The sequence below is a fragment of the Benincasa hispida genome, chromosome 11 (assembly GCF_027475165.1).
Source record: "Benincasa hispida cultivar pf3 chromosome 11, pf3_genome.v1.1, whole genome shotgun sequence".
NCBI lineage: Eukaryota > Viridiplantae > Streptophyta > Magnoliopsida > Cucurbitales > Cucurbitaceae > Benincasa > Benincasa hispida.
The window spans coordinates 51,463,468-51,480,160 of NC_143488.1; the positions used below are offsets into that span (position 1 = coordinate 51,463,468).

General features: G+C 38.3%; 1 protein-coding gene across 2 annotated transcripts in view; it reads left to right on the forward strand.

The window, feature by feature from the left end:
- The first annotated feature begins 587 nt into the window (after positions 1 to 587).
- Positions 588 to 16,693, forward strand: part of EMB3103 (Pentatricopeptide repeat (PPR) superfamily protein) — a 36,162-nt gene continuing 20,056 nt past the window's right edge. The window contains exons 1-4 of one of the 2 annotated variants that reach the window (XM_039047845.2): positions 588 to 1,026; positions 3,197 to 3,281; positions 3,440 to 3,703; positions 4,397 to 4,699. In XM_039047845.2, the coding sequence (XP_038903773.1) occupies positions 740 to 1,026; positions 3,197 to 3,281; positions 3,440 to 3,703; positions 4,397 to 4,699 (939 nt within the window). In that variant the 5' untranslated portion in view covers positions 588 to 739. The remainder of the gene's footprint in view (positions 1,027 to 3,196; positions 3,282 to 3,439; positions 3,704 to 4,396; positions 4,700 to 16,693) is intronic. The other variant, XM_039047846.2, reaches the window with a different exon arrangement.

The following is a 16,693-nucleotide window of genomic DNA, read 5'->3' on the forward strand; positions in this document are numbered from 1 at the left end:
AATTTCAAAAGAAATAGGATGAAGTATCTAAAAAATCATCAATAACAGACAACATACACAAGAAAAAGGACCAAATATTGAAAGAAAGATAATATCCAAACCAGATTTCTCATATATTTCAATAGACTCTAAACCCTAACTAAACTCTAATTTAAGATGAAACCATAGATGAAATGAAGAAAATAGTGAAATACCTCTACAATAAAGAAGTTTCGAGATGCAAATAACCTTGGAGAAGAAAATTTCAAAGCGAGAGTAGGGATAGCTCGGATGAGGTGAAGAGTTAGAATGGTTTCCGTGTATATGAAGAATTTTTTAAAGTAGAGGTGTTTTTGTCCTTTCAAACGATTGGATAATTTGAATTCATAATATTTGAAATCCAATCTCGGGCCTGATTTCGTCCGAGAAGGTCCGAGAAAAACCATTATAACGAGTATTTAGAAAGTGTGATATTTTTGAAATGTGAAAAGTAAAGCAAGCTATTTTAGACAATTTTCCAAATAATAAACATGTTAACCCATTTAAAAATTATATTAGCTTTATTTACTCATTTTTATATATATTTTAATCTATGATTTTAATTTTTCAAATATCTATGATTTTAATTTTTCTAGAAAACCTCTTATTTCACTTGGCATATTTTGAAGGGCGACGGACGGTGGTTCGTTCAAATATCTAGTGTTATCCACGGGCACGGTGACGGTTGCAGGCGAACTGAACTCCTTCGCACTGTCTCGAAATGGAACTCTCTGTTATTGGTAATGGATATCATCGCCATGTCCTTCGGACTCGGTTGCCCACACCTTCTTCTGTAATGGCTTCTGCATCGCATGCTGTCCCCAGGCTCAAGAACCATCACCCCAACTCTATCGCAATTCTCCCTAAAGACCCTCAATTCCTCCCCGACTCTCCAAAGGATAAACTCTTCAATGGCGGCCAGAAGCGCCACTCGAAGTCATACCTAGAGAGACAGTCCGCTATTGCTCAAGTTAAAGATTGCTCCGAGTTGGCTCCGGCTCTTGCCAGGTTCTTCTTTTACCTTTTTACAATGAGTATTTGGAATTTGAACTGTGGGAAATCACTTGCACTTCTTAGGACATGGTTGGGAATGATTTTGAAGTGATTAAAACCATGTCCCAAATATGCTTTTAATAATTTAAAATCAAATGTTAAATTAATTTTTTAATAATTTAAAATCAAATATTAAATTAATTTTAAGTGATCAAAGGAGGATTTTGGAGTGATTTTGACCTGTTTAAATTTAATTTTAATAATTTCAAAATAACGCCAAAACTTGCACTTAGTTTGTTAGGAAGGCGTTTTCTTCTAGGCCAATGTTAGTTAATCTAATCGATTTTGGTAAAGAACTCTAAGTAGTTGGATGGGAGCAAGAAAATTCTAGTGCTAAATCTTAGATGGAGTTGTGTTTTTTTTTTTTTTTTGGTAAGATCTTAGATGGAGTTGTGTTGACAATGGATGGAAGATGAAACGCCCTAGGCCCAGGGTTTAGGCTACGATTCGAATTTTGGATTCTACACGGTATAGCCATGACATTTCCTACATCCTTGTGACTTGACAATGTCATCCTTATTGCAAATTGTTTTATTGTTTTTAAGTGTGAAGATTATCCCCCACATACCAACATGAGTCCTTTCAACATGCTTGGTTCACACTCATGTGTTTGCTAAGAACATTTTTAGGAGTTTCCTCAACCTAGAACTGTCCCAATCTAAACACGCTTAACTTTGGAGTTCCTATGGTTGAGTCACCGAAAATGAAAATCACCTTGTTGGTATATGGTGAGTCTGCGGGGCCTGAAGATTTATTGGATTCAAGCTCAGGAACAACAAATTTAACCTTTTTCTTGGTGAAGGCGGTTTCTAGAAGTGATGCTTGTCGTGTGGAGATGGAGACCCAATTTGAGATATTCAGGAGAGAGTGGCTACCCTGTTTTTTTGTGTATAGATGAGAGAAAAAGGATATAAATTCTCTTACAACGTTGGCTTCTGTAAGGCTGCTTGTGCCATTTTGGAGAGAATTCAGTGATTTTTTTACCATAATTCTGAAAAAACTGGAGTTAATGTCGGCCTCCTTTAGCCATTTCGTCTTACATTTTTGTCTTCTCCTTAGCAACCAAAGAAAGAAGTTGTTCCTTCAAAAGTGTTCCTCTGTATTTCATGGGAAACCGACATATCCCCTGATTACTCCTTGCTGTTTATAGAGGTAATTTCTGCAATAAGTTGGTGTTTTTGGGTGATATTGCAGCCGGAGGTGTCACAGTTCCACTCTTTAAGAATGATTTTTGAAATCTTTAAGGGGATGTTTGGGATAAGGAGTAAAATAGCGAGGAGTAGAGTTATAAAGTCTAGGGTGTTATGAACTCTTGGGACCCTTCTGTGTAAACGTTGGTCTTTCAAGCCTTCGAATAGTGGTCTTTCAAGCCTTTGAATAGTGGCTCCATTAAATTTATGTACCACCTTTTTAATTGTTAAAAATCTATCAATCAGCGTAAGTGTTGGAGAATCACAAAAATCAAACCAAGTGTAGAGGTTGTTTTGGAGGGGGATATCAATAAGAGCAACATTCTCAATGAACCAATTAAAAAGTCCCATATTTCTTGTGTTCTATCCCCTGTTGGACGTTTCAGAAGACCATCAGACCACATTGCAATCTCCTCCCTGTAACCAATAATCAACAGAAAGATAAGACAGACTTTCCAGTTCCTGCAGAAAATAAGGATGCTTCAATGAGTAGACTGATGAACTATGTTGGACAAGGTCCTGGTCCTTTTACTTTATTTTTTTTAAGGCAGAAGAAGGATGGTCAGGTAGGCTGGTTATTTTTTTATTTTTTATTTTTGCTAATTGTTGGAGTGTCTGGCTAGAAAGTAATGGAAGGATATTTATAGCGTGGCCTTACTTCAATAATACCTCTTGTTGGGGTCTTACTGTTTTTATGACTTTTTCCATTTTACTTCTTATTACTAACAACGAAGGCTTGTCTATTGCTTAGTTTTCTCAGTGTTTCATTATTTTATTTTCTTTGAAGGAGAGAAAAAAATGTGGTCGATAATTTTTTTTTCTTATTTTGGTTCAAAAGATAGGATTCTGCCAGAAGTTATCCTTCTTGTTATCATTCAAAATAGAAAATCCTTTAGGGGCTGAAACATTAAGCTGGATTAACTTTTCTTGTGCAGATATGGTGGACTACTGAGAGCGCAAGATTTAAATGTTATACTGCGGCATTTTGGGATGTTAAGTAGGTGGGAGGATCTATCTCAGGTGCTTCTGGGAACATTAATCTACTTGTAACTATGTATTGTTGAATGAGGATCAAGCTGTTAGTTGCTTACATTTTTATTGGTTGCCTTAACCCGTGGGTTTGAGAACTTTCTAAATGCCTGTCATTTTATATTTGTTATCTACATTTGTTATTGCAGCTGTTTGAGTGGATGCAGCAGACTGGAAAGACCAATGTTTCTTCTTACAGCAGTTATATAAAGTTCATGGGGAGAGGTCTTAATCCCTTGAAGGCACTAGAAGTATACAATAATATTCAAGAAGTATCAATAAAGAATAATATTTTTATTTGTAATTCTATCCTCAATTGCCTGGTGAGAAATGGCAAGTTTGACACCAGTGTTAAGCTGTTTCATCAAATGAAGAATGATGGTTTATGTCCAGATACAGTTACATACAGCACGGTGTGACATTTTAATTCATAGCATCTACATTCTTTTCTAGCATGTAGTTAAAGTTTTTGTGTTGCTCAATTTGTGTACACATCTATCATATTTCAATGACTTACTTATTTAGTTCAACGGCTTGTTACTATGTCATAAAAGTTGCGACGGTATTGTGATTGGCCTCCTATTAAATGCATGTTAAAGGAAGTGTGTGAGGATAGCATAGGGGTTTTGGAGAATGTAATTAGTTTGTGAGGGGATGCTTGTGTGATTAGATATGCTGATGTAGTTGTCTTCGCTGTCTTGGCCCAATCTATGATCCTCCCCTTGGTTGTTGCCATTGTTGATTAACGATATTGAGAGCTTACCATGATGTGGAGAAAGAATAACTGAATTTAATTGTTTCAGTAATTAAAATGTGTATGTAAAGATTTCATTGCCGGGGTTTTATACTGAACTGGTTTCCATTGTCTGGTATTATCCTTTATTTAAAGGTTATATTCTACGCCAAGAATTTTGTGATAATTACAGTCGGGTAGTGGAAGTAAGGTCAAGAAGGACCACAACAAGCCTCTCGGTGAGACGGGACGGGGAGTTTGATATAACTATGGGCATCTTGATTTGTTTAGGAGTGGAGAGGGGCTAGTTCTACTTTTAATTGATATGTTCTTGTTGAGAAGTAAAAATTAACGTCTTGTCTGCTTTTGACAGATGCTCACTGGTTGCATCAGGGTTAAACATGGTTATGCTAAAGCATTGGAGCTTCTTAAGGAGCTGCAAGACAATGGACTACGCATGGATTGTGTATCGTATGGGACACTGATAGCTATTTGTGCTTCACATGATAGATTGGAAGATGCAGAGAGCTTCTTCAACCAGATGAGAACTGAAGGTCATTCACCAAATATGTTCCATTATGGCTCTCTACTCAATGCTTATTCAATGAGTGGTGATTATAAAAAAGCTGATGAGCTGATTGAGGATATGAAATTGACCGGGTTAGTACCAAATAAGGTTTGTTTTCTTGTTTATGGTGTCTCGGAAACTTTGGGATTCTGTTTATATAAATGAGTAATTTTTATAAGAAGAATCGAGAAAAAAACACAATAACTAGGTAGGAGAATATACAAAGTTATATGATTAAAATTCCTATCAATTGGAAAACTATGAAAGTACAAAAACAATTGGATTTTGCACCATCATGGTAAATGGATTAGTCCAAGAGCATTATAAGGAAGCCAAAATTTTAACATCCAACAATTCTGTGATTATTTCTCTCTACTTTCAAAGTTGTGTTGTCCTTAGTAGATGCACCAAAGAGGTGCCTGTGAACTAGGCTCAATTAGTAGACGATCGAGATATGACAATCAAGATGGTGCTAATTCATCCAAGGCACCTGCCTGTAGTCGAACAAGGCCACAAACCTATGAAGTACGGATACAGATACAATAGGATACGACGATTCGTTAATTTCTAAAATACTAAGATACAGATTCATCTAGGATATGTCAATTTTTAATATATATTTTTTATATTTTTTATTTTTATATATAAATTTAACATAAAGAAAGATACTAAATGTAATCCACCGAAGCATAAAATACCAAGAAAAATAACATAAAGATACTTAATTAGTTAATTTAATCCTCTAAATCCATATTACAAAGTAGAATAGAAACTAGAAAAACTTGAAGCATTCAAATCTTAAATCTCCCTAACATATTTGAGCTTGTGGACTGTCCAAATAATATATTTGATTTTCTTTCTCCTCTCATGGTGGGGCATCCTTTTCATGGTGCTAAGAAGATGCTTTGGTTGGCCATTTTGCGTGCTTACTTCTAGACTTTATGGGGCGAATGCAATAAACGTCTTTTTAGACTCTACTTCTACTTTTATGAATTTTATGGATTTGGTTCTCTCTACAGCTTTGTATTGGTGCAAAAATAGGACACTTATAAGCTCTTTAGGCTTTCTTATTTAGTTTCCAATTGGAAATATCTTCTGCAATCACCTTTAGGTGCTTTGGGGTCTCCCTTTTATTTCATTTATTCAATGAAATGTTTCTTCTCTAAAAAAAAATCATAATTTAATTTGAAATTAAAGGAGGTTTCAAAAGAGAGTGGAAAGAAAAATAGAGAGCTTTGAAATTGACCGTGACGGCGGTGGCGAGGTAGAGGCACGACGGGGATGGTCAGTGGCGAGCCTAAGTCGTGGTCGGCAGCATTGCTCAGTCAAAGAAATGGGAAGAAGAAGACGAAGAGAAGACTGAATCGTATGGGAGGGAAATCTGATTTTAGGGTTTGTTTTATTTTTCTGATTTTTCTTTTAGTTATTTTCCTTTTGGGCTGCTGGTAATTATAACATTTTTTATGAAATTAAGTAAGCTGTGGTCTATGAGCTTAAAATTCAGGCCAAATTTTCAATATTATTATTATTATTATTTTTTATTTTTTAGTTGTGGTATCCCCTCCACGTATTTGGAAGGGGACACACATGTTTGAAATTTAAAAGAAACAAATAAGATACTCCATTTTACACATTTGACACATATCTTCCATGTATCTGGACGTATTTGATATCGATTCTCTACGCAATTTGAAGTATTTGTGCTTCATGGCCACCAACCCATCCAGGAACCGAATCGAGAATTAGGATACCGATAACAACTCCATTCAAATAGTAACCATTCTAAATAATGCAACCTTAATCAAATGGAGGGACCTGTGAAGGGATTTTGTGAGGTGGAGTTCTAAGCCAAGAAAGAAAAGGGATTATGCTTCTAGTGGGATGAGAAGTACAACAAGCCACATCATTGCAGAAGTAGAGAATCACATGTATTAAAAGTTTGGGAGGAGGATGAGGAAATCACAATCAAAACAAGCAAGAAGAGGAGAGCATGGAAGTTTAGATGATAGAAGTAGTTAATTGAGTTGAGTTAACGTTGAAATCAGTCATAGGGTTTTCACCCTTCGGGACAATGAAAGTTCGAGGTACAATTGAAAAGAGTAATTGTTCTGATATTTCTTCTAGTTATTTTCCTTGTGGGCTGCTGGTAATTATAACATTTTTATGAAATTAAGTAAGCTGTGGGCCATGGGCTTAAAATTCAGGCCAAGTGTTCAATATTATTATTATTATTTTTAGTTTTGGTGTCCCCTTCACATATTTGGAAGGGGACACACATGTTTGAAATTTAAAAGAAAGAAATAAGATACTCCATTTTACACATCTGACATGTATTTCTCATGTATCTGATACCGATTCTCTATGCACTTTGGAGTATTTGTGCTTCATGGCCACCAACCCATCTAGGAGAATCAGGATATCATGAGGCCCCCAATCATAAATACATACAAACGTGGGGGCAAGAAAGCACACAAAGAAGAGAGGGGGACTAGAGGGTGAAGAATCTGTTAAGTTGTTAGAGGTGGGGGACCAATTAGTTAGAGGAGAGAGAAGGGAATGATGGGCTTAAATAGGGTTTAGCTTGTAGGAGAGGAGTTCCAGCCCACTTGAATGTGCTCGGACTTAGGGAATATTTCTTCTGTTTCTTGCTGACTCTTTCTTTTCATCTTGTAATTTCTCTTTAAGTTCATAAATAAAATTGTCTAGAGCACTGTTCTGTTTCTTGGGAACTTGTTAGGTTTTGGTTGCAAGTATAGGAATCCTAACAGATAACAACTCCATTCAAATAGTAACCATTCTAGATAATGCAACCTTAATCAAATGGAGTGACCTGTGAAGGGATTTTGTGAGGTGAAGTTCTAAGCCAAGAAAGAAAAGGGAGTATGCTTATAGTGGGATGAGAAGTACAACAAGCCACATCATTACAGAAGTAGAGAATCACATATATTAAAAGTTTAGGAGGAAGATGAGGAAATCAAAATCAAAACAAGCAAGAAGAGGAGAGCGTGGAAGTTTAGAATCTGGAAGTAGTTAATTGAGTTAAGTTAACGTTGAAATCAGTCATAGGGTTTTCAACCTTCGGGACAATGAAAGTTTGAGGTACAATAAAAAAGCGGGGAGTAATTATTTTAATCAATGAGGGGGTAACTCACAATTTCATCTTCTAGCATTTAGTGGAAGAGTTGAATTCATCGTTCAATGAGATGCAAATTACGGAAGAATCCTGAGCAATGATGTTGTGATTCGTGAAAAAGTGCTTGCAAGGCAATGGTTGTGAGGCTACCCAAGCTAACGGTAAGGGAAGATTTCCTATGCATGGATCTTAGGGGAATAGATGTGATATTAGGGATGCAGTGGTTAAGAAAGATGGGCTTTATGGGGGTTGACTAAACAACCCTCACAATGACATTTAATACGGGAGAGGATACAAGCACTTTGAAAAAGACCCACTGCTGACTTTAGTTGAGGTATTGTTGAAAATGTTGCCTCAAACTTGGACCGATCAAGATTAGAGGCTCCTAGTAGAATTTCGTGGCTTAAGTGTAGAGTAGCAAGGCTTTGAGGAAGCCAACCAAGGTGAAAACGAGGCAAGCGAGCCACCAGAAAGATTAAATGAGAAGACTACAACTTTGTTTTCAACTTGTCTAATGGCCTCCCTCCCAAGAGAAATAGATCACAGATAGCTAAAAGGACAGGCTCTAGTCAGAGTTCGTCCTTATAAATATGTTCACATGCAAAAAACAAGTACTGAGAAATTGATAACAAAAATGTTGGCGTCAAGACTAATTCGACCTAGCCACAACCTTTTCTCTAGCCCAATTCTGTTGGTTAAGAAAAAAAAAAGAAAATTAGGGATGAAGGTTTTGTGTGGACTACCGTGCTCTGAATTGTGTCACCGTGCTATGTTAGTTTTTGATTCTTGTCATTAAAGAGCTATTGGATGAGTTACATGGTTCTCAAATTTTCTCAAAGTTAGATTTGTAGTTTGGGTACTACTAGATATGGATGTATGAGGCTGATATACCTAAACAGTGTTTCACATGCATGAAGCCCGTTATGATTTCTTAACGATTCCCTTTGCATTAACGAATGCCTCCAACCACCTTCCGCTTGTTGATGGATTAGGTATTCAGACCTTTCCTTTGTAAAATCATCCTTGTTTTCTTTGATAATATTTTGGTTTACATTTGGCCACGCATCTTGCATACCTCACGACAGTGTTTGCTTTACTGCAAGCGAGATAATGCTTTTCTTTTATTATTATTATTTTTTTCCCAATAAGCAGAAATGTGTTTTTGTGAAGGTTCTAGTGAATACCTTGGTTGGTTTCTATAAATGGAGTGATGGGGAGAAGGTTGGAGCAATGATCCGATGACCTATATCAAGTAATTTGAGGGAGTCGATAGGGTTGGTCTAATCGACTGTTACAAGAGATTTGTTTTGGGTTATAGATCGGTGCAACTCATTAAACTCAATTGTTGAAGCCACGAAGGCCTTCGAAGAACTCAAACAAGCTATGACGACCTTACTGGTCCTCATGTTACCAAATTATTCTTTACCTTTCAAAATTGAAATAGTTGCCTCAGGGACGGGGGTTGGAGTAGGGTTGTTGCAGTGCAACAACAACGACTTATTGCTTTCTTTAGTTCGTCATTGTTAGCCAAGGAATGACTCGATTTGAGTGAGAATAGATGGAAATAGTTCTTTCGGTGCAGCGTTGGTGACACACCTCTTAGGACAAATTTATTGTGAGATCGGATCAACTCCTTGCATTTTTTGCTTGAACAAAAGGAGATTCAACTTGAATATCAGAAGTGGCTAACAAAGTTATTAAGCTATGATTTGGAAATCGAATACTAGCTCGGATTGCTTGAAAGGTAGCTAATACCTTCTTGCATTGATCACCATCAATGTAGCTGAACACCTCAATAGTTCCTGTGGTACTAGATGCGGCAAGGGTGAAAAAGGAAGTTAGTTCTTGAGGGACATTTGAGTTTCTTGCGAAGGTATAAGAGGTTAACTGAATGTGTAAAAGGTTAGCTAGTGAATTGTTGGGGAAAGGTGTGAAGGCCAATGTGAAGACTTGTGGAAAAATGTACCATTTGTCAAAGAAATAAATTTGAAGCCATGGCACCAGCGTGATTATTGCAGCCACTTCAAGTTCCGGACCGGATTTGGGAAGATATTAGCATGGATATCGTAGAAGGGCTTTTCAAGTCAATAGGTGACAATGCTATCTTTGTTATTGTTGATAGATAGAGTAAATACAACCATTTCGTGGCCATTTGTCACCCATTCTCTGCCATGGACATGGTTGCCATATTTGTCAGTGTCTTAGACTCTATAGATTTCCTCATTCAGCTGTTTTACACAGGAACAAGATTATTTTTTGTCATTTTTAGAATGAAATGTTTAAAATATAAGGGACACAATTGAGATAGCACAACTTTCCATCCTCAAACAGATGATCAATACGATGTTTTAGGTATCCCTAAACACTATTGTTGGTGTTAACAATTAACATGCAGAAGCGATAAGGATCTTAAGCACTCTAATTACATTGATTTTAGTTAACAAGCATGCAAGAATATTCATAGAAAATAGGGTTAGAGTGTATAACCTTTGTAGAACTCCAAATTGATGCAATCTCTCCTTGAATTTTCTTGAAAAGTTAAGGAAGAAAAGAAAATACCAGAGTTACGTGGAAAACCCTAGACCAGGGAGAAAAAACCACGATAAGAGTTTTTTATTTTTTTAATTCAGATACACAGTACACAATATAGGAACAGGTATAAATAACCAAACAATAAGACACCCTAGACTGATAAAAGACAAAAACGCCCTTAGGGCTAAAATATAATTTCAACACTCCCCCTCAAGTTGGGGCGTAGATGTCAATGAGGCCCAACTTGCTAACACAGGTGTCAAAAGTCTGTCTGGGTAACCCTTTGGTGAGAACATTCGCAACTTGTTAGCTGGACGGAACATAAGGAATGCAAATGCTACCGTTATCCAGTTTTTCTTTGATGAAGTGTCGATCAATCTCAACGTGTTTGGTTCTGTCATGTTGAACCGGATTGTGTGCAATATTAATGGCAGCCTTGTTATAGCAGTAAAGTCTGATCGGATCATGACTTTCTTGATGTAGATCTACCAGAACCTTCTTCAACCAAATCTCTTCGCATATACCCAAGCTCATAGCCCTGTATTTGGCTTCGGCACTGCTTCTAGCCACGACGCCTTGCTTCTTACTTCTCTAGGTAACTAAGTTTCCCCACACAAAGATACAGTATCTTGAGGTAGATTTCCTATTTGTAACAGAACCGGCCTAGTTAGAATCTGTGTAGGCCTCGATACACCTTTTATCATGCTTTCTGAAAACCAAGCCCTTTCCAGGAGAAGACTTCAGATACCTCAGGATCTGTGTGACTGCCTCCATGTGTCTTTCACACGGAGCCTGCATGAACTGACTGACCAAGCTAACTGCATATGATATATCAAGTCTGGTATGTGATAGATATATCAGTTTCCCCACAAGCCATTGATATCTCTCTTTGTTTACAGGAACATCATCTGCTGACTCTATCAGATTGAGGTTGGCTTCTACAGGTGTATCTGCAGGTTTACACCCTGTCATTCCAGTTTCTTTCAACAAATCGAGTGTGTATTTCCTCTAAGACACTGAGACCCTTTCTAGTGATCTTGCTACCTCCATTCCTAGAAAATATCGCAAGGTACCGAGATCTTTTATCTCAAACTCATCTGCCATTCGTCGTTTCAACCTGTCAATTTCTGCTGAATCATCTTCTGATAGTATAATATCATCAACATAGACAATCAATACTGCTCTTTTTCCTGGTGCTGACTTCTTAGTGAACAAGGTGTGATCTGAATGCCCTTGAACAAACCCCTGAGATTTAACAATGATGGTGAATTGATCGAACCAAGCTCTAGGGGACTGCTTCAGTCCATACAAGGATTATTTTTAATTTGCACACTTGATTGCCAAACTGTGCTTCAAAACCTGGAGGTGGGTTCATATAAACCTCTTCTTCCAGTTCACCATTTAGGAACGCATTTTTCACATCCAACTGATGGAGAGGCCAATCTTGATTAACAGTCACAGAAAGGAGGACACGAATAGTGTTAAGTTTTGCCACAGGTGAGAAGGTTTATGAGTAATCCACTCCATACGTCTGAGTGAATCCTTTTGCAACCAATCTGGCCTTATATCTGTCGAGAGTTCCATCTGACTTGTATTTGACAGTAAACACCCACTTGCACCCTATGGTTTTGTGACCTCTCGGAAGACTAACTAGATTCCATGTTTTGTTAGTCTCAAGGGCCCGCATTTCCTCCATAATTGCACTTCGCCATTCAGGAATTTCCAGAGCCTTGTGCACATTGCTTGGAATTATCACATTATCCAGGCTGGTGGTGAAAGCTTTAAATCTCGTAGACAGGTTACTATAAGACAAGAAGCTTGTCATAGAGTGTTTGGTGCATGACCTAGTACCTTTTCGCAGAGCTATCGGCCAATCCAAGGTAGCATCAACCTCAATCTCATTGGTCTTGTCAACCTGTTGATCTGTACCCAACTGTTGTTCATTTTCAGTCCCCTGAGCACCATTGGGCACTTCATTACTGCCATCATCCCTGACTTCACTGTCATCATCTCTGACTTCGCTTGAGTCCCTTATATCACCTTCAACATACTCATTGTCATTATGACTAGGGGTACCTTGAACCTGAGTCGGTTCCGGTTCTGGTTCTGACTCTTGAACACCTTCCGGCGAAGCAACAGGGGAAACAATTTCGGGAACCATTTCCTTTCGGAGATGCTTCCTATAGTAGGTCATCCAAGGCACTTGTTTTGTAGGAAGGATAGGTTCATTTGTTTCTGTTTCAGGGATAGGTTCGGGAAACAAGTCTAAGGGAACAGAGTAGGTGGAAGTGTTAGCCTCTTCACTTGAAGTCTCCCCCTGAAGAGGACTAACTAGAAAGAAGGGCTTGTCCTCCAGAAATGTGACATCCATGGTGACAAAATACTTTCGAGAGGAAGGCTGAAAGCACTTGTAGCCCCGTTGATGGAGCGGATACCCAACAAAGACGCATTTTTGGGCCCTAGGAGCAAATTTACTTTGGTGAGGACCATGATTATGGATGAACACGGTGCACCCAAAAACTCTAAGAGGTACATCAAGGAAAAGGCGAGTGGACGAGATGGATTCTTTAAAATGTTCTAAGGGGGTTTGGAATTTGAGCACACGGGAGGGCATCCGATTTATGAGATGAGCTGTAGTAAGAACAGCATCCCCCCATAGATACAAGGGTAAGGATGTAGGTATCATGAGGGATCGGGCTATTTTAATGAGGTGGCGATTTTTCCGTTCGGCCACTCCATTCTGCTGAGGTGTATAGGCATAGGAATTTTGGTGGACAATTCCTTTCGAGTTTAAGAACTCATAGGGTCTGATTAACAAATTCACGCCCATTGTCACTTCGAAGAATGGCAATTTTGGTATTGAACTGGGTTTCGATGGTAGTGTAAAACTGTTGAAAGACCGTCATCACTTCAGACTTGTCTGTAAGAAGAAACACCCATGTAAGACGAGTGTGATCATCGATGAAGTTAACAAACCACCGTTTACCTGATACCGTTGTGACATTCGAAGGGCCCCAAACGTCACTATGTATCAGGTGGAAGGGCCGGGAAGGTTTGTAGGGTTGTGAGGTAAAAGACGCCCTAGGCTGCTTAGCACGGATACAAACATCACACGACAAAGATGACACATTCACATTACGAAATAAATGGGGAAATAGATATTTCATATAATGAAAATTTGGATGTCCAAGACGAAAATGCCATAATAAGAAATCAGTTTCAAAAATAGTAAGAGAAGACAGTAAACAAGTGCTAGATAAACTCCTAAACGAAGCATCGTCGGAAAGAAAATAGAGCCCCCTATTGTGACGGGCAGTGCCAATCATCTTCCCTGAGCTCTCAGGTCCTGAAACAAAACATTATCTAGTGAGAACACAACTTTGTAGTTTAAATCTCTGGTTAACTTACTGATTGATAGCAAATTATATGATATTTTTGGCACATGTAAGACATTATGCAAAATCAGTCCTTGACGCGGGGATAAGTGGCCCTTTCCTGCAACGGGGGCAAATGACCCATCTGCAATTCTTATTCTCTCATTTCCAGCACTTGGATAATAGGAGAGGAATTGGTTAGATGATCCAGTTAGATGGTCCGTTGCTTCAGAATCAAGGATCCAGGATTCATCTCCCTCAGCAAAGAAACTAAAGGAATGGGGAGTACCTGATTGTGCAATATTGCCGATTCCGACCGTACTTGGATCCACCTGGCTCGTCGTTGGAGGGGCACCATCAACAGCTTCACTAACGAAGGTGCGACCGGGCTTAGATTTGTCGTTCGGAGGACGCCGCTTGCCATTTGGAGGTCGGCCATGTAATTTCCAGCATTGATCTTTCGTATGCCATGGTTTCTTGCAATGCTCACAAATTGGAGGGTTCTTTCCATTCTGTTTTTCATTTTCTGAACCCGATGACTTGACTCCAAACGCAGCGGAGTCCAGGGTATTAGGCGTTGTACCATTCATATCGCTTGTTCGATCTTCTTCCAATCTGACCTCTGAGCAAACTTCCATCAGGGGCGGCATTGGTCTTTATCCCAAAATTCGGCTCCGAACACCATCGAACTTCGAGTTTAAGCCAGTCAGGAAATCATAAACACGGTCAGCCTCCTCAATTTTCGAATACTGAACCCCGTCAACTGGACAATTCCAAACTATTTCCCGACATAGATCCATCTCTTGCCACAACAGTGATAGTTTATTGAAATAGGATGTTACGTCGAGTGTCCCCTGCTTGCATTCATGCACTTGTTTTCTCAAGGTATAAAGACGTGAAGCATTCTGCCTCTTCGAATAAAGTTTTTGGACAGCTTCCCAGATATCCCGAGCAGAAGCTGAGTAAAGAAAAGGCTTCCCGATCTGAGGCTCCATACTATTTATTAAAATTGAGCGAAGGAGAGAATCCTCCCCCTTCCATATCCGTTCCTGAGGATCCCCAGGATTTGGTTGGGTATTTCCCCTGTTAGATACCCGAACTTGTGTCGCCCCTCGAGAACCATCTTCATTCACGTGTACAATATTTAAATCAAATTTGAATATTTATAACTCTCCAATTCGTTTAATTCGAGAATTAAACGTCTAATTATATCGAATATAATTTAACATTCTATTCCCTAATCCAAATTTGAACAATTCAAATTCTTTCAATACTGTTCCAAGGTTTAGTCCGATATGAGCTAGCAGGGGGCCTAATGGACCTACAGATCATGAGCTCCAACGATCCAAGATTAACCGACTGAATTCATTAACCCAATTAATCAACATTAGTTAACTATCAGACACTCCACTAAAGCCTAGTAGCTGCACCCACCTCATTGTAGATACGAAATCTTCCCTCTTTGCCTTCAATTACATCGGAAAACGACTTGTAAACCTTGTACTCAAAAGTTTAGAGAGTGATAATTCTTATTCACTTAATCAGGCTGAAGATACATATATATAGGTAATTAAGAAACCCTAATCTAGGAGATATGAAATTACAGTAAAGGACACCTAATTAAATTTACAATATAAATACATATTAATAAATACATATCATAACACTGCCTCTTAAGCTGGAGCAAATATGTCAATCATGTCCAGCTTGTTGCACAGATAACTTATTCTTGTTCCGTTTATTGCTTTAGTAAGTAGATCTCCCAACTGATCACCAGTCTTCACATATCCTCTAGATATCAACCCTTCTTGTATTTTCTCGCGAATAAAATGACAGTCCACTTCAATATGTTTAGTTCGTTCATGAAACACAAGATTGGATGCAGTATGGAGAGCTGCTTGATTATCACACCATAATTTAGCTGGCACAGTAACATTGAAGCCCATCTCAGAAAAAAGGTGATGTATCCACACTATTTCACACACAGATTGTGCCGTTGCTTTACATTCTGACTCAACACTCGAACGAGAAACTACATTATGTTTTTTTTTTTTACTTTTCTACGACACCAAGTTCACTCCTACAAAAACACAATATCCATAAGTTGATCTCCTATCTTTTTAAGATCCAACCCAATCAGCATTTGAAAAACATTCTACTCTTGTATGACCATGATCTCTATATAAGATCCCACGTCCAGGTGCAGCTTTCAGATAACATAGGATTTGTTCAATTGTAGCCCAATGATCCACAGTAGGAGAAGACATAAAATGGCTAACAATACTCACAGAATAAGTAATGTTAGGTCGTGTCACTGTTAAATAGTTCAACTTTCCAACTAATCTCCTATATCTCTCAGGATCTTTAAACACGTCTCCTTCCTTTGTAAGTTGTAAATTTGGTATCATCGGAGTACTACATGGTTTGACTCCTAGTTTACCTGTCTCAGACAATAAATCAAGTACGTATTTCCATTGAGATGTGTAAATACCTTTCTTGCTTCTCATCACTTCAATACCCAAGAAATACGTTAATGATCCCAAATCTTTGGTATGAAATTGATCCTGGAGAAAAGTCTTGAGGGAGGATATACCTGATACATCATTTCCAGTGATAACGATATCATCAACATATACAACAAGCAAATTAATACCATTGTCAAATTGTCGATAGAATATGGAATGATCAGACGTGCTCTTCTTCATACCAAAACATTCGAGTGCTTGACTAAACTTACCAAACCATGCACGAGGACTTTGTTTTTGTCCATACAAGGATTTTCGAAGCCACCATACCTTATTAGTCTCCCCCTGAGCAACAAACCCAGATGGTTGCTCCATATAGACTTCCTCTTGAAGATAACCATGTAGAAAAGCATTCTTAATGTCAAGTTGATGCAAAGGCCAATTGTAAGTAGCAACCATCGAGATAAACAGTCAAATGGAAGTTAATTTAGCAACAGGAGAAAATGTGTCAGAATTATCAATCTCGTAAATTTGAGCATAACCTTTGGCAATCAAACGAGCTTTCAACCAAGCCACTGTCCCATCAGGATTAACCTTG